This window comes from Schizophyllum commune (genome assembly GCF_000143185.2).
Source record: "Schizophyllum commune H4-8 unplaced genomic scaffold SCHCOscaffold_2, whole genome shotgun sequence".
In the NCBI taxonomy this organism is placed as follows: Eukaryota; Fungi; Basidiomycota; class Agaricomycetes; order Agaricales; family Schizophyllaceae; genus Schizophyllum; species Schizophyllum commune.
In genome coordinates this window covers 1,791,800-1,812,439 of record NW_026089539.1, presented here as the reverse complement: position 1 = coordinate 1,812,439, position 20,640 = coordinate 1,791,800, and the positions used below count along the sequence as shown (strand labels likewise).

Below are 20,640 nucleotides of genomic sequence, written 5' to 3'. Positions count from 1 at the left end.
GGGCGCGGTCCGGTGCTCGGGGATGGCGAACGCGGAACAGCGCGGTCCTCCCCCCCGACCATGTCGAAGCACTCCGCGTCGATGTCGAGGAGCAGCTCGGCAACGACGACCGTACAGAATGGAGACGCTGCACCGCCATGGACGCCTCAGCATGTCCATAAGCCATCCCTGTTGCAGAGGACGACCATAAATGAGTCTCGACGAACGGCTTCCATATCCAAAGCCGTCCACGAAGGCGCCGCCCTAGATCCAGATGAATTATTCACCAAGCATACGATCAGTGAAGTCAAGGCGATCCAAACGCGCTTGCGGTACGCGTCCCCTCCTGCTCCTCCTACGCTTCTTGGCTTAATGCGCACTTCGCCCGCAGCGCCGATGCGGACGCGAAGCAGGAGGAGCTACGGCTCATGGTTGGGTGCGTCTGTGACCTCGCTGTGCCATCTCATAATTGACCCCGAGCTTGAAAGCGCAGAGAACGGTACCGCGACCTTCTGCAGGCGTCTACATCCATCATCGCCATCTCGCAGTCGTCAAAGCGCGTCTTGCAGGACCTAGAGGAGGCAAAGACGGAGATACAGGCGCAAGAGCCTCCTCCAGTCTCGCAGGAGACTTCCGTGAGAAGCGACGATGGTGCGTTTGCCGACATTCGTTCAATGCCGTACCGACTATCAACCAACCACCAGACCTACATGCTTTGCAATTGCTTTCCGCACACCTGAAGTTGCTCCTTGATGCACCCGAGCATCTGTGGCGATTGCTCGAGCGCAAGAAGTACTTCTCAGCCGCCTGGCTTTTCCTCCTGTCGCGAGTCGTACATCAAGCACTACTCCAGAACGACGATGAAGAGACATGGTCGCGAAGTGGGATAGATGTGATGGTGAGAGCGAGCACTATGATAATTGACGCGCTTGCTGAAGATACGTCACGGACAGGCTCAGTTCCCCCTCATTCAACGCCAGTGGGAGGTGGTGGCGCAGTTTCGGTCACAAATAATACACAAAGCTGCCCTCCACTTACGATTGCACGATGCATCAGACGAGGTCCGTGACGAATTCCTCTGCTCAACGAGGCCATTCTGACAAGCCTCCCAGGACACTTGTGCTACACTGCTAACCCTGCATCTTCTGGACGCCAGGCCACTTACCGATACGTTCGTCACCCTGCTATCCCAAAGGTCAAGAACGCTACAGACGATGCTTTCTCGGAACCCTCGCGAGATCTCTCGGCCTGGTACTCCTTCAACACCAACAACTTCGAATGGAGTCGCAACGGATGCGAAGGGTGCGGGAGCGCGTAGGAAGCCCGTGCAAGAAGTACGAGATGCTGTACTGGCCGCGTTGCAGCTCATCGCGCACACGGTCATTTCGGCGCGGCGCATATACCGGGATGACGCAACTTCGCCGGGACTGGCCCTTCGCGTACTTCAGTTCATCCAGTCAGACTCGCACGAGATCTCTGACCTTCCGGTGGATCTATCATTGACAACCCAATCCCTTCTTGCAACGTTGCCATCCTCGACACACTTCCAACTTCTGCCACCGACCTTACGAGCATACAAGCCCTATGTCGACCTCAGCTCCTCCAGTTCGACCGTTTCGCAAGACGACTTCACCCAGCGCTTGGATGCCTGGTTCCGCACATCCTGCAAGAACCTCAAAACAGCCATTGAGCGGTGGTTTGCGGACCTGGAAACGGTCAAGGAGGTCTGGGGCGTCCGGAAGGCCATCCTGAAATGGATTGCGGGAGAATCAGGACTAGAGGGAGGAGAAGCTACACACATCGAGTCCGTGTTCGACGACTTGTGTCGGCAACGTCTGGTCGGGATCTGGAAGGCGGCATTCCTTGATGCGGAGCGGGCTTTTGAGCGGCAGCTCACCGCTGCCGTTTCGACTCTAAAGACTGGCGGCGAGCCCACAATTGGTGAGGAGGCATGGCCTTGCATCCCGGGTATGTGGCTGACGTTCATCAAGATAGCTCGCCTCTGGAGTTCCTCTTCCAAGCCCCGTCGCTCCCTGCCGTTGCACAAATGGGGTCAACTCACGGCGACGGTCTGTTTCACAAGTACAAAACATCACTGCGATATCAGCTTCTCGGTCGAACAACTTTGCTGAATGATGTGCTATCCGCGTTGGAAGACTGTGCTCGGACATTGCAGCAGAGTTTTGCGCATATAATTGGCCACGCATCTGAGACCGACGCACGGTAAGTGCGATCTTGATGGCGATATTGGCTGGTACTAATCGTTCTTCAGCCTTCTCGATGAACTTCGGGCGACGTGTCGGCCAGACGCCGAGGCTGTCTGTACCAACGTTTTGCGCGTTATGGCGTCGTCAGTGGAAGGTGGCGGAGAGCTTACAGGTATGCATGTGCTTGTACCAGCCTCATCATCCATCCTCAAACGTTCGCAGATTCTTCCATTCATAGCCTTCTCTTCGTCGGCCGCCTTGCAGAGAATCTCAACACCGGTTCATCTTTCGTCAGAGACCTGAGTTGCAGCGATGAATTTCGCGAAGGTACGGGGAGTTTGTGACACTTGCCGAGGGGGCGTGCCTTGATAATTATCCAGATTTCCGGGTGAAGACCAGAGATCTGCACGACCGTGTTATTGATCAATGGAGAATGTACACGGTAGACCGCGTTATACACCAACACAAGCTACATGAGCCTGGCGTTACGGGGACATCAACTGCAGGTCAGTAACACTTCTGCGTCTTCGAGCACATTGCTCAAGAGCATTTTTGTAGCTTTCTCACCCTCTTTTGCGCTCGTTAATGCGTTGTGCGAACTATCGAACGCTGTTCAGCAACTGGGGCTCCACCGGGACCAGACGCGGCAGCAACGGCTTGCTGGCGACACCCTCCGTCTCTTCCTCCAGCAACTCGCAACAGACCGATGGAAATCCGAGGGCTTCCATGCCCTCTGCGACGCCGGTTTCCTGCGCGCCTTAACTGGCCTTTGGGGTCCAGATTGGAGCGACATCGCCTCCGTATTGGACGACAAAATCCAGCAGGTACGCCCGAGTCTCGCCCACCCTCCCCGCGACACGCATACTCATCCGGCTCTCGCGCAGCTCAACCCGCAGGGCGAAATACGAGACGCGGCCGAGCTGGAGCGCGGCGCGGCGGCGTACCTTGCGCGAGTGCAGGTCCTGCTCGCAGGCTTGCTGCCCGCGCGTGAGGGAGCGAAGAGCGAGCTGCTGCGGTACGGCACGCCCGTGGTCGGGCAGGAGTTCCAGCCCGCGCTCGAGCTCGCAAAGCCTGGCGCGCGCTTCGGGCTGCTGCTCGTCGGCGGCGCGGGCGGGACGGTGTGATCGATCGGCGGGAGCGGGCGGGAGCAGAACGTTTACGACGGTGGCGGGACAGGGGCGGGTGGGACCTTTGCCACCGGATGGAGGCCTTCGACGCCGGAAAAGGGTTGATAGATGTCCGTCGCGTGTCACGCTTCGTAATTTGCATGTTGGTTGTCAGATCCAGATGCTGGTCCCAGGTCAGACCCGGGGATCGGGATGTCAGACAGCGCGGCGGCGCGGGAGGTGTGCAATTTAGGTGCGTGCGACTGAGGCGGCATACGGATCGTGGGCAGGACTCCTGTTTGTAGCCGGCTGATTTCACGTTCGTGGGTTCTCTTCTAACTTTCCCTTCCTTCACTGCTACTCTTTCCCGCGTGTACATGTACCTATAGCGGCTGCGCCAGCGAGCGGTGAAGGCGAATGTCCGGGACGGGTGCGTCGTGCTTGCCACTCTCAGTTAGGGGCGTCTACTAAGCGGTGGCACGCAGACAGCATCTCGGATTCGGTTCCCAACTTGCAGCACTTGACTGCACTTTACACATTCCTCCATGTCGCGGGTGGACTCGTTGGGTTACCTATCATCATTGGCACGGTGCGTGATTGTGTTCACCCTCCCCCTTCGGGCTCGTTACTGACGCGGGCGCGTATGTGTTCCCAGGTCCTACTCTCTAGACATGCATCGCGACATCCGACCATGATCAATCTCTTCATCTCCCTGTTTATCTATTCGTTGAGTTATATGCTATTGCGCGTCGCCCCCTTCTCTATCCCTATCTCTCGCTCACCCCTCGACAGGATCTTTGGGCGGCAGCAGGACGAGCAATTCGATCCTGCCGGCAAGCCCTCTGCGCTATGCCAGGCGCAGCAGGCCCTCGTTCACGGGGCGCCGACGATGTCAGTATAACTGCAGCGCTGCACTACGATGGGAAATCGGGATAGAGTTACTGACTTTCCCATCGACAGGGCTTCTACCGCAGGTCTCATCGTCGTTATTCAGGTGCGTCGTGAGAGCTCAATTCACCTTCACGCATGCTCATATCTGCTCCTTCCCTCGCCTACCTTCCTCTTTCGCAGATGTGGAATACTTTTCGGACACCTCACTCACCGATTACCATCACCAATTATGCCTGGTGGCCACATTCGGCGGGCCTGACATTCGTGCGTGTCGCGCGCGATCAGCGATGCTCTGACCTTTCGATTGAACTCATCAACTGAGCCTCTACCTAATCAAACGGCATTCCACATCACCTCATGCCAACGCGCTTCACCGCATGCTCACACCCCTTCCCCATATAGAGTCTTGCGCTCCCATACGTTGTATTTGTGGCATATACGGTCGCCTCTGCTGTGGTGGGTGATTAGCTCGTTGACGACTAGTGCAACGGAAACTGACCTCGTGAGTATAGCTAGGCGCAAAATATCCGGAGACCGTAAACGCGTCGAATGGGTTGTATTGTACGATATTGAAGGATCCTTTGTGAGTTTGCTTCACATTGGAATGGTCGGGAACGTGGGGGCTGATAGGCTTACAGTCGACATTACGCTGTACCAGGGTACACCGCGGTGGCTTTGCTGTTCGTCATTATATTCGAGGGTGAGGAGCAAAACGCCTGGAAACCTATGCCCCGTATGCTGACGCCTTTCAGTCCTCGCCGGCATCAAACTGTACAAATCTTGGACGTCTATCTCGCGGATGTTCCCGATGGCAAGACGGCAGACGACCATATACATGTTCACGCGGGTGGTGATCTTCAACGTGTATTCAATAATTACCTTGAGGCGCGTCGTATGCATTTGCAGAGGTTGGCGAGATGCTCACGTACTCTCTAGTGCGTCCGCCATATTCCTGGCAGATGCGCTCTCGGCGTGGCCGTACTTCGTGCAAGCAGGACGTGAGTGAAAAGCGATTCCAGTATGCTGTCGTCGACTGACGAGATCATAGTGCCTTTGGCCGCCGTTGTAGTGTTTGGGACGCAAAAGGCGAGAAGACAATGTCACGTATGAGCTGTACAAGGCTGACCAGGCGCGCAGGATCTGTTACAAGCGTGGCGAATATTGTCTGTGGACACGAAGCACAGCATATTGTCGTCGCAAGCGTCGTTGGCCATACCCAGCGCGCGACCCAGGGATTTGACCGTAATTTCGGTAACAACGGAGACACGCTCGGAGAGGGTATGAATATAGTAATTGGTGCTTGCCTGGGTCTTGTTGTAGTTTTGGGCAGTCTTTCACTCGGATGGAAATGGAGTTTCCCGCCGTCGATGTGTTCCCCCAGCAGTGTATAAAAAGAAAGACGGTACAGAGTGTACAACGAGCGGCACCTATGCTCCTCCGCTGTAGTTCTATGTCAACAAAGAGGGGGAAAGGAATTTCAGCAAATACGCACACTAGGATATTGTTGCTGGGCGAACACGTCAGTACCACGGGGCAAGTTTAGGAGAGTGGGGACGTACATGGGTATGTGGATGAGCTTCACGAAGTAGCCAATGAGGCCCATGATGGCGAAGCCGACAGCGACTGCCCTGCAGATCTGGATGTACTCTGGGAAGAGTCAGAGGGGCCGGGGGAACACGACGCGCGCATGACACGCACCCTTGGAGGACGGTTTTGCGCAACGAGTGAGGAACTGTTGGAGTTGAGCGACCTTCTAGTACTCAGATAGCGCACTACGCACCTGGTTGCCCTCACGGACGAACTGCTGGGGGATCTCGATAAATTCCTTGATCTTGTCGGACATGGTGGCGTGGAGGAAGGAGCGTGAGGTGTGATTCCCACGACGTGTCCCTTGTCTTGATCGGCCGGTAAGCGCGCGCACAGCCAGCCAGTCCGCGAACCAAAGCTCACTATCCGCAGGCGCACGCATGAATGCTGCAACCGCGTCTGCCCGTTGTAGCCCGCGCCCTCCGCAGGCAGCTCGCCGTCACCGCGCCCGGCGCTCGCAGGTATGCCAGCAGCAGCGGTAGCCAGCCGACGACGCGCCTCGGCGTCCTCAAGGAGCTCCTCCGCTCCCTCGTATCCTCCTCCCGCGCGTCCGAGATTCATGCGTACTACCCTGCTGTTGCGCAGGAGCTTGAGTACTCGCGGAATACGCTCTTTGCACCCGCCGGACTCGCCAAGGACCAGCTCATCCACATCCTCCGCATCCTGGCGCAGTCCGGGCGCATGCAGGATTTCCGGCGGATTATCGACATCTTGCAGGACACCCCCGCGCTCCTTGGGCAGCCCCCCGACGATGAAATATACACAACGATCGTGGAGACGCTCGTACAGGCCGGGAGGAAGGACCCGCTCGCACGCTTCGTCGCGCGCATACCGAAGCTCCCCGGTGCAGACCAGCTCACCACGGAACCCTTCCATGCAGCCATCCGTGGTCTCCCGAATGTCGGCTGCACGGACTTTGCCCTTGCCTCGACGATCGTGACCGCCATGCACGCGTGTGGCCCGGCGGCACGTCCTACGACGGAGACTGTAGAGCTTGTCATTCGCGCACGGTGGGCGATGAAGGACAGCGCGGCGCAGTACTTCCCTCGCCCCCTTTCGTTCGCAGCCATCCTGCGCGAATTCAAGGACCTTGGCGTACCGCACGACCATGCGATCGCCGACCTCTTGCGCGAAGAGTACGACGCGCGGGGGCACCCGCATCACGGCCTCAAAATTGCACGGATGTACGACGAGAGCTACTTCGGGGCGCCCTCTGCAGATGCGCAAGCAGACGCAGAGGAAGCCGAGTTTGCTGCACGACTTGCCACCCAGGCTACGAGCAAGGGCTTGTTCTCAGCCGCGAAGGTCCTGCAAAGTTCGGGTCGACCCCTTACTCCACGGTTACTCAATGCTGTGTTGCGAGGATCGAAATCTGTCAGTGCTCTCAAGCATTTGCAAGAGACGTTCGGCGTCGAACCAACTGCAGAGCAATGGGCCGTCGTCATCGAGAATTGCTGCCAGAACAAAAGCAAGAAGGACGCGCTACAGCTGTACGACACTGCCAAGGATCGCGGCGTTGTCCCCAATATTGCGATGGCTTTCCCACTCATACAGTTGCTCTGCCGCTATGGGACTGACAACTTCGATCGCGACGACCTTGACCGTGCGGTAGCCATACACGACGACGTTGCGCCTACCGATGTGCCAGGTAGCGAGTCACAAGCCCTCCTCTACGGCATGATGTACGACGCACTCCTCCGTAGCCTTGCCAGCGCCCCCGAACCGCAGGAGTACCGCGGCTTCTTCACAAAGGCCCTCGACCTCATCGACAAGCACAAGATCGAAGTCCACCCCGGCCAGCGCGCCGCCTCCACCGCCATCTTCTTCATGCGCTGCGCCAAGACCGAGGACGCCGCCTACGCCGCGTACGAGAACGCGCGCTCGACGCTCGACGCGCCCGGCTACGCCGCCGTCCTCGCGCGAATCTGTCGGCTGCGCTTTCGTCGGTCGACTGGGCCACCGCTCAAGCTCTACTTCGACGTCGTGCGCGACATGCGCGCTAGGGGGGACGCTGCATCGACCGCCATCGAGGTCTACGGCATCGTCCTGCGCGAGATCCAGGAGATATCCCTCGACGCGCGCTCTGATGTAGACCCCGAGGCCGCGATGGCGCTTCGCCGCGAGCTCGTCGGCATGGTACGCCAGATTCACGACGTGCTGACGCTCGACGCGGCGCTGACGCCGGGCCCGGGGATCTGGAACACGCTGATGGACACGTACCAGCGACTGGGCTGCTTCGCCGACGCGTATCGCGTGTGGCAGACGCTAGACCTACAGGGGCAGATTAATCCGACGGCGGTGAGCATCGTGCTGGATGCGTGTGGACGGGCGCGGGCGTGGCAGACGGCGGTGCAGATCATGGACAAGCTGTTCCGGACGCACTTCCGGCTGAACCTCAAGAACTGGCAAAGCTGGGTGGAGTGCTTGTGTCGGATGCGGAGGTTTAGCGAGGCGGTAGAGGTGGTGTGCGTGCAGATGGGCGGCGAGCAGGTCGAGCCGGATATTGGATGCATCCTCATCCTGCTCAAGTTCACCATGCCATGGCCGGAGGTGCAGGCGCAGGTCTACCATCGGATACGAGAACATTTGCCGCATCTCTACGACCAACTACCGCAGAACTGGAAGGACCTTGGAGAGTTCTTGCGGGAAAGGGGTCGTCAATAGCACTCTCGTCTATCTTCGTCTATCTAGAAGCCAATACTACCAGGTGAATACATCGTCGACTGAATCAGTTTGCATGGGCGGCTCACCGATAAGACAGAGCAATTCTCAGCCTAAATCCCACCCATCGTAGTGTAGAAAGCAATGCTCGAAAAGTAATAATTACACTGTAATGATATACATGCCTGTGGCGCTGGTTGAACGTGCGCTGTCTACAAAATGTGTTGAAAGTCCAAGTACAGAACCCATGCAATCCATCTACCCATCTATCACGCAAGCAAGCGCTTATGAGGCCAGCTCTTCTACAGAGGGACAGTCACACTGAGGCAATGGTGAGCAATCATGCGACCAAATGCGTTGAAGACACTTACAACAAGGTTGATGTCACCGTACGCGTCGTCGACGCGCGACACCGTCGGCCAGAACTTCTTCTCCTTAAGGTACGGCAACGGGTACGCCGCCTTCTCCCTCGAGTACGGCCGGTTCCAGTCCGCGTCCGACACCGCCAGCACCGACATCGGGTGCGGCGCGTTCTTCAGGACATTGTTCTCCCGCGGCTGCTCCCCCTTCACCACCTCCTCCGCCTCCTTCCTGATCTCAATCATCGCATCGCAGAACCGATCGATCTCCTCCAGACTCTCGCTCTCCGTCGGCTCGATGAGCATGCACGTCGAGATCGGCCACGAGCACGTCGGCGGGTGGAAGCCGTAGTCCTGCAGCCGCTTCGCGAAGTCCATGACCTTGAGGCCCGCGCTCTTGTCGAAGTCCGCGAGGTCGATGAGCAGCTCGTGCGCGACGCGGCCCTTGTGGTTCTTGTAGCGCAGGTTGTAGTGCCCGGCGAGGCGCGCGGCCATGTAGTTGGCGTTAAGCAGGGCCATCTGGGAGGACTTGGCGAGGCCCTTGCCGCCGAGCATCTTGATGTAGGCCCAGGAGATCAACAAAATCGAGGCGCTGCCAAAGGGCGCAGCCGCGACGGCGTCGATATGCTTGCCAGGGTTGTCGAGAACGTGGTGGGTGGGCAGGAAGGGAGCAAGGTGCTCAGCAACGCAGATGGGGCTGGAGAGACGTCAGAAAGATTTTTCGAACAAGACCAGATAGCCAAGACGTACCCGACACCAGGACCACCACCGCCGTGGGGAATGGCAAAGGTCTTGTGGAGGTTCAGGTGGCAAACGTCACCACCGCAGGTCGCCGGGTTGGTGAGACCAACTTGAGCGTTCAGGTTAGCACCATCCAGGTACACCTGACCGCCGTTGTCGTGGATGATTTTGCAGGCATCCTGAACACCGGCCTCGAAGACACCGAAGGTGGAGGGGTAGGTGATCATGAAAGCGGCAAGGTTGTCCTTGTGCTTCTCCGCCTTCTCCTTCAGGTCCTCCAGGTCGAGGCTGCCATCGTTGAGAGCCTTGACCGGGACGACCTTCAGGCCAGCCATAACGGCGGACTAAATGACACATGAGTGAAGTGCTTGCACAAAATGGACTCGATACTCACAGCAGGGTTCGTGCCGTGCGCACTCAGAGGAATAAGGCAGATGTTACGGTGCCCCTCCCCGCGCGACTCGTGGTAAGCCCGGATAACCGACAGACCCGCATACTCGCCCGCCGCACCACTGTTCGGCTGCAACGACGCTGCCGCAAAGCCCGTAATCTTGCACAAATCCTCCTCCAGCTCCTTGATCACCGTCAGATACCCCTCCACCTGCCTGAACGGCGCAAACGGGTGCACGCTCCCGAACTCGGGCCACGTCAGCGGGATCATGCTGCTCGTCGAGTTGAGCTTCATGGTGCAGCTGCCGAGCGAGATCATGCTGTGCGCGAGGCCGAGGTCCTTGGAGGCGAGGTGGGTGATGTAGCGGAGCATCTCGGTCTCGGAGTGGTGCTTGTTGAAGACGGGGTGCTCGAGGAAGTCGGAGGTGCGGCGGAGGGGGTCGGGGATGGCGGGGCTGGTGGGAGTCTGGAGGGACGATAGCTGCACGGGCGACTGGGCGAACAGGTTCAGGAGCTTGACAAGGTCCTCCGGGCTGACCGTCTCGTCGAAGGTAACGCCGACGTGCGTGGCGTCCACAGGGCGAAGGTTGATGCCCGCCTCCTCAGCCGACGCGAGGATATCGCCCGCCTTATCAACCTTGATCGTAACTGTGTCGAAGAACGAGTCGTTGACGCAGGTGTAGCCGTACGACTCAACCGCCGCCCTGAACACTTGCGCGAAGCCGTGGACCTTGTTCGCGATGCGCTTCAGGCCGGCTGGGCCGTGGTATACAGCGTACATGGCGGCCATGTTAGCGAGTAGGGCCTGGCTGGTGCAAATGTTGCTAGTCGCCTTCTCGCGACGGATGTGCTGCTCGCGCGCTGAACGGGATCAGACACAGGTCACGAAGATGCATACGCCGAGACGTACTCTGCAAAGCCAATCGGTAGGCCGGCGCTCCAGTAGCATCGCGACTACGGCCAATAAGACGACCAGGCCTGCGAAATGGTCAGGATAGTTCCCAATGGTATGAATGAAGCGCATACATTTTGCGCTTCAGTTTGTCCGTCACCGCAAAGAACGCGGCATGAGGTCCACCGTATCCAGGCGGAACACCGAATCGTGCCGAGTTACCCAGCGCGATATCAGCGCCCCATTCGCCAGGCGGCTTGAGCATCGTCAGGGCCAAGAGGTCGGTAGCAGCCACGACGAGACCACCGAAGCCATGCACGGTCTTCGTCAAACCCTCGAAGTCCTTGACGGCGCCGTTGACGTCTGGGTACTGAACCAAAACACCACAGGCGGAAGGACGCAGAGCCTCGTCCGCGACGAGCTCATCGATGTCACCGACCACGACCTGCATGCCAAAGCCCTTGGCGCGAACTCGGAGTACCGACAAAGTCTGCGGAGAGACGCCGGAGTCAACGAGGAAGGTGGACTTCTTCTGGCCTGACTGGGTGTATGCCATAACCATAGCTTCTGCGGCTGCAGTCGCCTCATCCAGTAGGGATGCATTTGCGATGTCCATGCCTGTGAGAGACATGACCATGGTCTGGAAGTTGACGAGGGACTCGAGCCGTCCCTGCGCAATTTCCGGCTGGTAGGGAGTGTACGGCATGTACCACTGGGGATTTTCGAGCACCTGAGATTCGCCGAATTAGCCGATGTTCGTTGAGATTAGATAGGGACGTACATTGCGGAGGATAACAGGGGGAACAGCTGCGTTGTGGTAGCCCATGCCAATGTAGCTCTTCATGGGCTTGTTCTTCTGCGCAAGCTCCCGTGCCCTCTTCAGAAGCTCTGACTCGCTGAATGCGGGGATTGAGGAGTCGTCTACGGTCGTAGATGCAATGCGAATCTTGGAGGGGACGGCATCCCCCAAGAATTCCTCCATCGACTTGTACCCCAGCTTCGAGAGCATCGCGGACGTCTCGCTGTCATCCGGGCCGACATGGCGCTCCGTAAAGGTATCCAGAGGCGCGAAAAGGGAGGAGGGCTGCTTCAGGCTCGCGAGCCCGCGCGCGATCACGGTGGCGCGCGGCTTGACGAGTGCAAGCCGCCGGAGTCCGGAAACAGAGTAGCTGACCATGCTCGACGCTGAGGGGAGCGACAGCAGAGGGCGTCGCGGGAAGGAACAAGAAGCTGAGACCGAAAGTCTATAGACCCTCACAACAAATTGCCTCCTGCTTTAAAAGTCGATGATAAGACTCGGTGAATGGCTCGGTGGACGCCACGCGGCCTGATACGTCCCTCTCCGCTGCGCTGAGCCCATTCTGGACCGTCGGCAAGCCGTACAGGTGCTCGTTGACGTCCAGAGGCGCCCGACGTCGTTCGCGGTTTGAGGCAACATTCGGGTGTGGGACCAGATGAGGCAATTCGCGTGCCTACGCCCGCGAAAAAATATTTTGTCAAGAGGTGGCTCGGAAGAGCGCGTCATGATCGTCGATCCTTGTGATGTGTGTGAAGAGTCCATTGTATCCCCAGCCTACCCCATGGCACCCTGCTAACCAGCTATGGTTACACCAGCCACAGGCCTTGCTACACTCCCGTCGTAGATTCAGAAATTCCTTACGACATCAACACCGTCCCATCAATACATGCTATCCGAGCAAAACCCAGTACGTCCTCCGACCGGCGTCTATAACCAGGTGTGAATCGTTTACGGCAGCGATAGAGATAAGGACACATACGGTGGTTCGAGCTCAGCACCGTCTCCCACGCCTTGCAAGCCATCAGCGTCCACTTCCCGCGCCACAATCCTCATCGCCTGGTTGGCAGACCGCGCGCGTCCCTCGGATATCTTTGTGGCATAGAACTCAACGCAGTTCAGGATGCGTGCGAGCTTCTCCGCGGCTGTGAGCTCTGTGTTGAGTGATCGTCGTCGACTGCTTGTTCTTGGAGGCAAGGCCAAGTCTTTGAGCAAGGGTGCTTGTTTCTTGAGCGAGTCCGCCGATCGCACAAGCTCGTACTATGCAGGTTGGTCAGGCATTGTTGTAGGTAGAGTAGCAACGATACTGACGATGAAGACATGCAGCGCTTCTGGAGTAGGCAAGAACCGCTCCGATGACCATAAAGCGAGGTGTACAAAGGAAAGCGTCTACAGACGAGGGTCAATGCTTTCAATTGGCCATACGAAGAGCTGGCACTTGCCTCTGATATCAACGCCTCAATTTCTCCCGTAGTGGCAAGATCGCCAAGTTTGGTGGACAAGAACGTCAGCAAGCCCAGCGTTGCAGCCCACAGCTCGGACCAGTGGTAATCTGGGGGACGGTAAGCGACTCGTCTGCGGACGAAGTGACAGAGATGCACCCACCCAGCCTCGTTCGCCATACTTGCAGATCCCATACTATCCGATGACATATCCACATCAGGAAATTGGCGGATTCCGCATTTTGGAGTGCGGGCCTCACGAGGTCACGCAGTCTGGTCGGGAGAGTAGTTCGGAGTATGAGCAGTCACGAACAAGGAATACGCTTACGACGGCTTGTCAAATGACGGTCAGCGTGTGTCCGGCTTGTGCGCCAGTATAGAGCCCAGGCAAGCGTATCTGGGCCGTCTGAGGACCTGAAAAACTGCTAAAAGGATCACGCTGACCTACAACAGTACGGTCAGCCTTCGATTTAGTCAGGTTGAGCAATTCTCTACATTGGGAGTGATATTGCCGAGCGGACGAGCGTCCTGAGTCGGTTCGAGGGACGCGCCGTACGGCAGGATTTGATCCGATGACTTCGCTGGCAAATTCCGGGTCACGTGAGCGGTTGAAGTCCAGCTCACGATCTAGGAGTATCTCCTGCCCATGTCCCGCCCGGCGCAGGTACATAAGAAGACTCTGATTCCCCCAGCGTAGTCCTCTCTAGCCCTGACACACGGGAGCCACAGGTACGTCATCGAGCCCGCTCTTATGGCCTCAGTTACTTACTGATATCGGCGCGGCGTGCCAACAGCGCGTAGTCCTTCTTGGTGCCGGTGAGATGCTTTCGTCTTCCTCGACTGCCCAGCTGACGCAGCATTCAGGTCTCGAGTCGCTGTCCTTCTGGGTACAGCGCGCTCGTTGCGTTTTCTGTCAAGGTGAGCTCGGAGCGGCTGAGTAGTTGAAGGAATCATTGACATGTTGACAGATGTTTCTCTCGGGAAACCTATAATGCGCTGGGTCTCTCCAAAAGTTGTAAATAGATTAGATAGTCCATAGTAGAAGTAGCAGATTTACAAAGTGAATAATAAAGCCATTTTGGCATTTACAACGAATAAACCTGAGAGAACCGGTGGTAATGGATTGATTTTTGGATCCGTTCGAGTGGCGTTATTTTCAGCAGGCTGAGGGGTCTTTTGGCAAGTTGAAGGCGAGAATCGAAGGCTCATGGCAAGGAGTTCGCACGCGTGCGACGGCTTTGCCAAAAGTTACAAGAATTGTGAATTACACCCGGATGTGCTGTGGAGCATAATGGCCCGTAAAGCCACGTAAGCTTGCACCGCCTTGCTACAGCTTGCGAAGGCTTGTATGCGCGTATACTGCATTAGGCGGAATCTCTGAAAACCCTGATGCAGACGCACATTCTATCATTGTTCAGTTTCATATCGTCGCCTTGGGAGAAGCACACACCGATACATATGGGCCTCTATCCTCTTATGCAGGTTATGTCGCAACCATAGCACACAACAGTCGAGCAGAGCACATAACGGAGTTCGCCCGGCCTTCGGCGCGGGTAGGAGAGGCTGTCGTTGACGACAGAGTCGCACCGCCATCGAGCTCGGCTCGCAAAGCGCCTTCACGGCCTTATCGTTCTCCGCGATATTCAGGAGTACGTTCATGACGAGATTGGCGTAACCCAAGGATCGCAGGGTGGCGATAGACGTCGCGTGTGTCAGAACGTACGATGCAAATGACAACACGGTGAGAAGGAGGGGGCTTGAGGCGCTGGCTTTCTCTCCTTCTTCTGGCCGAATATCTTTGAGGAGGACGTCGAGGAACAATGAGTTCTGTCGCGGGAATTCGTACACCGGGAGTAGGATGACGCTGCCTTCGATGGGTCTATGGTAGTACTGTGAGCATTGGAAGGTCAATACGCAGGAAGGACATACTGATCCTTGAACAATTCACGGGGCGCGTCGACTTGCTTCGACGCGAACGCGCGATTTGGGCTCCAGGACGTCACTAGGGACCCAAAGGCATTGGTGAGGGTCGCGGTCGTGTCATCGTCCGATATGGCTTGGTAAGCCCTGCTTGTTTTCAGCATATTGTTGACGACGATCGGGCCAAGCATACTTGATAGCCGTATTCAGCGCATAGTTGCTCGCCCAGCAGATCTTCTCCATCAACTTCCTATCCTTCGTGTTCCTGAAAGACTGGTTGTACGGATTCAGAGTTGCCGCGTCCGATTTGTGATAGTTCGCTAGGATGGCGAGCAGCAAGGCAGCTTCGAAAGTGAATTGCTCGGTTTCGGGGGAAGTGATGATCTGGTATCGTTGAGCGTTATTCCAATGTCATTCAGTTATATAGAAGTCAAGCAAGCGTGGGGAAGTGGGCGTCGAGGATACGTACGGTGGTGATAGCAGGGAAGAGGTCGATACGCAGAAAGTACGCGCCAGGGCTGAGCTGGGATATGCCGCACATGAAAGTGAGCGCGACTTGGAGGGCTTGATGTCGGATAGCAGCTGCGATAAATCTTGCGTCAGTCGAAGAAAGACAGCATGAAAGGAGCACGTACGTGTATTTTCCTTGCTGCTCATCAGATCCTGTAGGCATGTTACGAAGTCCTGAGGGCACCGGCATTAGAGGGAAATTCAAAGCAGGAAGCTAACCCCGCACCATGAAGACAGCATCCGCCTTGACTCCCCCACCGAATACCTCCAGCACTTCCCATCCACTAAGATTCTTCGCCAGCACGCATCTTATCATGATAGACAGCGTCTGAAGAGCGTTCGTCTTCCGAGGATCATCGGGGGAACCCTCCCTCGCCCACTTCAAGCACGACGCGAAAAGCTCATTGAAGAAGGGCTACTGCAGAGGTGATTCCTCAGTATATTACCCTCAAACATGAAGTAGATATAGCTTAGCATACTTTGAGCTGCGTCAAGCACGCCTCCTTCGAGACCCGCGTCAGCCCGGCTTCAAGCACGACGCGATCGACAGTGAGGGAGAGGAGCTTAGCGTAGAAGTCATCGAGGCTGTCTTTGGGGCTGATGGTCTCGCGGGAGTGGCCTTGAAGTAGCTTCAGGTACGTAGAGGCGAACTGCGAGGTGAGGGAGGCGGCCATTGTCGCCCAAGATGGAAGTGGAGGACAAGGAGCGCGCGCGACACGTGTCCACGCTCCATGGCACAATGACGAACATGACAAGATGTCGGCTGCACCTCCCTTCTGCGTACAGTACACCACAGTACAGCAGGCATGCACAAGCCGTCGTCCCCTACGTATACTACTCCGAGTACGCCATCTCCATAATCCACCCCTGCAGCGCATCGTCCTTGATCTGCACATTCTCCATCAAGTGCTTCACCGCCGCGAACGCCCTCCTCCCCCGCGCCTCCGCCTGCTTCTCCTTCTCCAGCCCGAGCTCGCTGACCTGCGCGATGTCTTCGTCGTCCTCCTCCACCACGCCCGGGAACCCGAAGTGGTCGTCGTCCGCGTGCGGCGCGCCCTCCGATGTCTCCGTCGACGCGCGGTAGAGGCAGCGGATGCACAGGAGCGCGGTCAGGGAGAGCGTCTTGGGCTCGCCGACGGGTACAGTGTAGGTCACGACGGTCCTTCGGAGTGGGGGCGGAGGGCGCTGGGTCGGGTTCACCATGGGATACTGTGCGGTCGCGGAGGATAGGGTGATGTCGTCGCTCTGCGAAGGATCTCTCGCCGGACGTTGCGAAGTCGGTATGTGGGTGAGCAGATGGGCGCGTAGCCGTGCTCGCGGGAAAGGCCCAGCAGTGCACTTCGCCCACAAGCACGGAAGCTCGATGTTTTCGTCCTCCCCCTCGCCCGGCTTGAGGTGCTCCATCACATGCTCCGTCAAAGGCGCGGGTCCAGAGAAGAATGGCGCATCGCACTGTAGCCTATTCCACTTGCACCTAAATCGGTCCGCGGCCTCGAAGCTCGTCCGTCGCGCGATGCCAGCAATGATGTACCGCTGAGCGCCCTCGGCACCGGCGACCTGCGCGGATGCCGCAGGGAATACTTCGTGAACGTTCTTGATGACATAGCCGGGGTCGAGGAGGGGTGTTTGAGCGGCGTAGGGGGCGAACGCTATTTTGTACAGGTTGTAGAAGTCGACCTGGGTGATCTCTCCTCCTGGTCTGGGCACGAACATAATCGACATCCTATGCCATAGTTAGCAGTATACACACGAGACAGCGAGATGTAAACATACCACTTCTTGTTCCTTTCTGGCTCGGGCAGTGCAAGCAGAGACTGCATCTCTGTCGTAGTTGGCTCGTACTCCGAGTTCAATGAATGCGTAGAAGGGATAACATGCACAGGCCCGCTGACTTCGTCCGAGACGGTATCCCGAGCCTGTTGCACCAAAAGGATGTTTACTAGCACCCGAAGAAGACTTGGTAAAGAGGGATGAAGCAAGAACCTCTTCGCCATTGTCGGTTGCGACAGATACGCAAAGAGGTAGTTGAGGCCAGCGTCGACAAGTTCGCTATCCATGCGGAAGAGAGGCGCATATCGTATAGCGACAGCTAGCGCTTCCGACTCGATTGGGATGTACTGCACGTTGCGTGGGTTCGTGAAGATGGCGCTCAGCATGCGAAAAGCAGTGGTATGTAGCGATCGTATTGACGTCTTCTCGAATATGCGCATGAGAGCGGGTAGGGGACTCGGGGGGGACCAAGGATTTGGCAGCAAGACATAGTCGGGTGCGACGACGTGGAAGATGTCGATCGCATAGGATATGAGCTCCACATTCTCGTCGTGCGTCGGATCGCAGTAGGTGAGGATGTCGAGGATGAGGGGGAGGGTAGCCGGATTGCTGATGAGCTGGGCTGGCGCCCCTTCGGTGTAAGCAGCATTGCGAAGCGCGAAGAGCGACTCGATCGCGTGTCGCCGTTTGGTGGCGAGGTCGGGGGGAAGGGAAAATATGGAGGAGCCGTGTGCTTGTTGTCTCGCGCATTCAGCAGCGTACCACTGCGGCCATTCCATGAATGCTTCTAGCAATCCAGGTATGATGCTGAGCTTGAAGGACTCGCTATGAGATAGCCGACAGCACCGCTCAAGCGCCCACTGTATCTCATCGTCAATGCCAGAGCGTATGGCTAGCACCATGCGGTTATTGGACCAGCTCTCGGCATACCATCGCTCGTGGTCGTCCGCTGTGTTAGGCCCCGCCGTGTTCAGGTGGTGAGCCCATATGGAGAACTGGTACTGGAAAGGGTAGCCTTCCTGGGTAGACGCGACCGGGGTCGACACCGTATTGACGAACGTCGACATCGAAGAGGAGGTCAAGATCGAGGGGAGCCTCCGACGACGTGCTGAATGTGATGATGAGGGAGAGGACGCGATCGGTCACGCTGTGCCTTGTGACCAAAGTTTGAACCGTGACACGGCGCGCCAAACTTGACCTTGCCTTCCAGGTAATTTGTAACGTGCTTGTAACCTGTCAGCATCCAGTTAGAGTCCAAAGTATACATAGGGTTCAATAACTCTACACGAAAACAAGCAAGATCAATCCAATTCTGCCATCCACGCATTGCCCGCCTGCCCATCCTCAGGATATTTCTTCTGGAATTCCGGACTCAACACGAGCCGCGCCTTCTCATTTCCGTCCGCATCCTCCCCAATCTCTGCGTCTTCGAAGTACATGCCGAGTGATGGGACGTTCTCTATCAAAGTCTGGATCGTCGTCGAAGGGCTGTGGTCCACGGCGATGTTCTCCTCAGCCACGTCTGTGCGGGCGGATTAGCGCAATAGGGATGAGTAAGGAATATTGTCTTACAGCGTTGCTGGCCATACATGTCGAAGACGTGGTAGAATGGTTGATTCCTACCTCTCGGTAGGTGGTCGACACCCATTTGATGAATCCACGATTCTGGAGACTCGCATGTGCTCTATGGATGGTCAGAAACGATAGAGGTTGAAGGAAGGTCGCCGACATACACTCCATCCAGTGATGACACCCGTATATCCATATCGCACGTGCCGGAAGATCATGCCCACGAAGTACTTGATTTCTCTATCTGAGGACGTCCGCATTGTCACCACGCCCTCTGAATCTCTCGCCGCCCTAATTCGGTTGTCGCACATCAGGGCCAGATGTCGATTGTGAGGAGCCTGCAGAGCAGGCGCCATGATGTCGGAAAGATAGGTGGCACAATCGAAGTGAATAGTGTCCGTCCCCAAGAGCAATCCCGACAGGTCCATCCCAGGCTGTCCCGACAGAAGCGTCGTCAAGCATTTCGATACATGCACAGCGTCGCGTATGAGCAGCCGAGGGGACTCAAGGTCCTCGAACTCGGAGGATATGATGTTCCGCGCGGAACGCAGGAGCAGAGGTGTCGCTCGACGAGGCGCAATGTGTGTCGAGATCTTGTCCGGAGGGATGCCCGCTGCCATACACCGGGCCATGACATCGGTGCGTATATCGAGGATGGCCCGCGTGTCCGAGCCGTAGACATCCACATAAATGTCGTCGGCCGTAGGACTGGGGTGCGAGACGTGTGCAATGACGCGGAAGGGGAAGTCTACAGGAGACGCCTGCAAGCCAAGTCTATTGCAGATGGCAACGAAGACGTGTACGAGCGCCAGTGGAAGTGTCTTCTTGTGGCTCGTCAGGTAGAAGTGTGCAAAATGATGATGCACGATGCGAAAGTCGGCACCTGCGAAAAACGCTCAGATACGACCGGAGGGAGGGACGAGCGTATCAGACCTTCGGCTGGGCCGAAGCCCTCGCTTCGCATGAATTCGCATACAGCGCTGCAGATACGTACAACATCCCATTCCTCTTTATTCCCATCGAGTCCAATGCCGTCCGCTTGTAGTTTGATACGACAGCGACACGTCAAGTTGTGGAACATCTCTCTGACCTGGTATAGATGGAAAGTTAGTAGACTGGCGCTATGCCACCATGACTCACCTCCAGCAATGACTGCCCGCAGAAGCAAGATAGCGCAGACATCGCGTCCTCAAAGCTCACAGACGTAGGGTCCTCCTTCAGTCGTCTCCACAGCAGCGTTGCAGACGATTTGGCAATCAAGTCACAGGCGACACCCGCCCAGTACTGTCGAGGTAGCGCGTGCGGTGCGACCAGAGCATCCGTCTCCTCGCCAGAAGGCTGGAATACCTTTGGTAGCGGTTTCTTGCGCTCCAGCTGAAGCGCATCCCAGACATCGAACGAGAGGGATACTAGCTCCCTCATAGTAGTACACCGGTCACCCACGCACTGAATGATATTCTCGAGGAGTTGGAGGGCGGTGCTGTCCTTATGTCGTCGAGCGATGTATTTCGACCGTATATCGCCAGACAGGTCATCTTCGCCATCGACGAAGCCAGAGTAATGTTTGTATCTGGCTCGGTAATGAGGCCCCCAAAGGGCGGAATGATATGCCGCCTCTCGCAGAAGTGAGTTGGCTTGTGAGCAGCGAGCGAGACTAACGCTGCCATCGTCGTTGGTAGACGCAGGGAAGTGACGGAATATCGACGCGTAGATGTCCAGGGGGAGGGAAGGCAGCGGCATGACTATACACTTGCTGGATGATGAACAAGACAGTGGAGATGACGATTTCCCGTCGATGGCACGAACCGGCTCACGGACCG

The 20,640-nt window shown here is 57.0% G+C and overlaps 8 protein-coding genes across 8 annotated transcripts; 3 read left to right on the top strand and 5 right to left on the bottom strand.

Annotated features, from left to right (window-relative positions):
• Positions 1-81: 81 nt before the first annotated feature.
• SCHCODRAFT_02662981 (Vps51/Vps67 domain-containing protein) lies at positions 82-3,310 on the top strand (the record flags this gene model as incomplete). The annotated part of the gene is made up of 11 exons (XM_003037340.1): positions 82-311; positions 371-415; positions 473-630; positions 684-877; positions 933-1,040; positions 1,092-1,920; positions 1,971-2,202; positions 2,252-2,329; positions 2,380-2,513; positions 2,567-2,692; positions 2,745-3,310. The coding sequence occupies 11 exons, from the start codon at positions 82-84 to the stop codon at positions 3,308-3,310; spliced, it is 2,700 nt and encodes an 899-aa protein (XP_003037386.1).
• A 399-nt stretch (positions 3,311-3,709) lies between these two features.
• On the top strand, positions 3,710-5,220 carry SCHCODRAFT_0269918 (uncharacterized protein; the record flags this gene model as incomplete). The annotated part of the gene is made up of 9 exons (XM_003037341.2): positions 3,710-3,722; positions 3,778-3,881; positions 3,948-4,183; positions 4,232-4,419; positions 4,586-4,643; positions 4,691-4,766; positions 4,814-5,033; positions 5,090-5,118; positions 5,179-5,220. The coding sequence occupies 9 exons, from the start codon at positions 3,710-3,712 to the stop codon at positions 5,218-5,220; spliced, it is 966 nt and encodes a 321-aa protein (XP_003037387.1).
• A 390-nt stretch (positions 5,221-5,610) lies between these two features.
• On the bottom strand, positions 5,611-6,026 carry SCHCODRAFT_02696647 (protein translocase SEC6; the record flags this gene model as incomplete). Its single annotated transcript, XM_003038680.2, has 5 exons — positions 5,611-5,623; positions 5,676-5,690; positions 5,743-5,830; positions 5,882-5,915; positions 5,964-6,026. 5 exons carry the CDS (start codon positions 6,024-6,026, stop codon positions 5,611-5,613), a joined length of 213 nt encoding a protein of 70 aa, XP_003038726.1.
• Positions 6,027-6,698: 672 nt separating this feature from the next.
• SCHCODRAFT_02610944 (uncharacterized protein) lies at positions 6,699-8,588 on the top strand. The gene has a single exon (XM_050344448.1). It carries the CDS (start codon positions 6,716-6,718, stop codon positions 8,432-8,434), a length of 1,719 nt encoding a protein of 572 aa, XP_050202221.1. The 5' UTR covers positions 6,699-6,715; the 3' UTR covers positions 8,435-8,588.
• On the bottom strand, positions 8,558-12,230 carry SCHCODRAFT_02610942 (glycine dehydrogenase). The gene is made up of 7 exons (XM_003038681.2): positions 11,595-12,230; positions 10,948-11,543; positions 10,832-10,899; positions 9,926-10,782; positions 9,541-9,875; positions 8,803-9,487; positions 8,558-8,752 (listed from the first exon to the last, which is right to left on the bottom strand). Exons 1-7 carry the CDS (start codon positions 11,988-11,990, stop codon positions 8,717-8,719), a joined length of 2,973 nt encoding a protein of 990 aa, XP_003038727.1. The 5' UTR covers positions 11,991-12,230; the 3' UTR covers positions 8,558-8,716.
• A 330-nt stretch (positions 12,231-12,560) lies between these two features.
• On the bottom strand, positions 12,561-16,155 carry SCHCODRAFT_02487077 (uncharacterized protein; the record flags this gene model as incomplete). Its single annotated transcript, XM_050342870.1, has 10 exons — positions 12,561-12,869; positions 12,921-12,959; positions 13,007-13,161; positions 13,215-13,306; positions 14,508-14,930; positions 14,981-15,118; positions 15,165-15,355; positions 15,441-15,620; positions 15,708-15,896; positions 15,961-16,155. The coding sequence occupies 10 exons, from the start codon at positions 16,153-16,155 to the stop codon at positions 12,561-12,563; spliced, it is 1,911 nt and encodes a 636-aa protein (XP_050202220.1).
• Positions 16,156-16,167: 12 nt separating this feature from the next.
• On the bottom strand, positions 16,168-18,154 carry SCHCODRAFT_02610936 (uncharacterized protein). Its single transcript, XM_003038683.2, has 2 exons — positions 17,255-18,154; positions 16,168-17,204 (listed from the first exon to the last, which is right to left on the bottom strand). The coding sequence occupies exons 1-2, from the start codon at positions 18,028-18,030 to the stop codon at positions 16,316-16,318; spliced, it is 1,665 nt and encodes a 554-aa protein (XP_003038729.2). The 5' UTR covers positions 18,031-18,154; the 3' UTR covers positions 16,168-16,315.
• A 318-nt stretch (positions 18,155-18,472) lies between these two features.
• On the bottom strand, positions 18,473-20,578 carry SCHCODRAFT_02610933 (uncharacterized protein). The gene is made up of 5 exons (XM_003038684.3): positions 19,961-20,578; positions 19,754-19,910; positions 18,985-19,703; positions 18,824-18,935; positions 18,473-18,773 (listed from the first exon to the last, which is right to left on the bottom strand). Exons 1-5 carry the CDS (start codon positions 20,558-20,560, stop codon positions 18,553-18,555), a joined length of 1,809 nt encoding a protein of 602 aa, XP_003038730.1. The 5' UTR covers positions 20,561-20,578; the 3' UTR covers positions 18,473-18,552.
• Between the last annotated feature and the right edge of the window lie 62 nt (positions 20,579-20,640).

Bases quoted from the DNA above. Each gene is read 5' to 3' on its own strand.
- SCHCODRAFT_02610942 (XM_003038681.2), bottom strand. From the start codon at position 11,990: ATGGTCAGCTACTCTGTTTCCGGACTCCGGCGGCTTGCACTCGTCAAG. The intron at 11,544-11,594 runs GTACGTCCCTAT...GGCGAATCTCAG, and splicing joins CCCCTGTTATCCTCCGCAAT to GTGCTCGAAAATCCCCAGTG. The intron at 8,753-8,802 runs GTAAGTGTCTTC...CCATTGCCTCAG, and splicing joins ACGGTGACATCAACCTTGTT to TGTGACTGTCCCTCTGTAGA.
- SCHCODRAFT_02610936 (XM_003038683.2), bottom strand. From the start codon at position 18,030: ATGGAATGGCCGCAGTGGTACGCTGCTGAATGCGCGAGACAACAAGCA. The intron at 17,205-17,254 runs GTATGTTTACAT...ACTATGGCATAG, and splicing joins CCAGAAAGGAACAAGAAGTG to GATGTCGATTATGTTCGTGC.
- SCHCODRAFT_02610944 (XM_050344448.1), top strand. From the start codon at position 6,716: ATGCACGCGTGTGGCCCGGCGGCACGTCCTACGACGGAGACTGTAGAG.
- SCHCODRAFT_02610933 (XM_003038684.3), bottom strand. From the start codon at position 20,560: ATGCCGCTGCCTTCCCTCCCCCTGGACATCTACGCGTCGATATTCCGT. The intron at 19,911-19,960 runs GTGAGTCATGGT...CATCTATACCAG, and splicing joins GCGGGCAGTCATTGCTGGAG to GTCAGAGAGATGTTCCACAA. The intron at 18,774-18,823 runs GTAAGACAATAT...CCGCCCGCACAG, and splicing joins CATGTATGGCCAGCAACGCT to ACGTGGCTGAGGAGAACATC.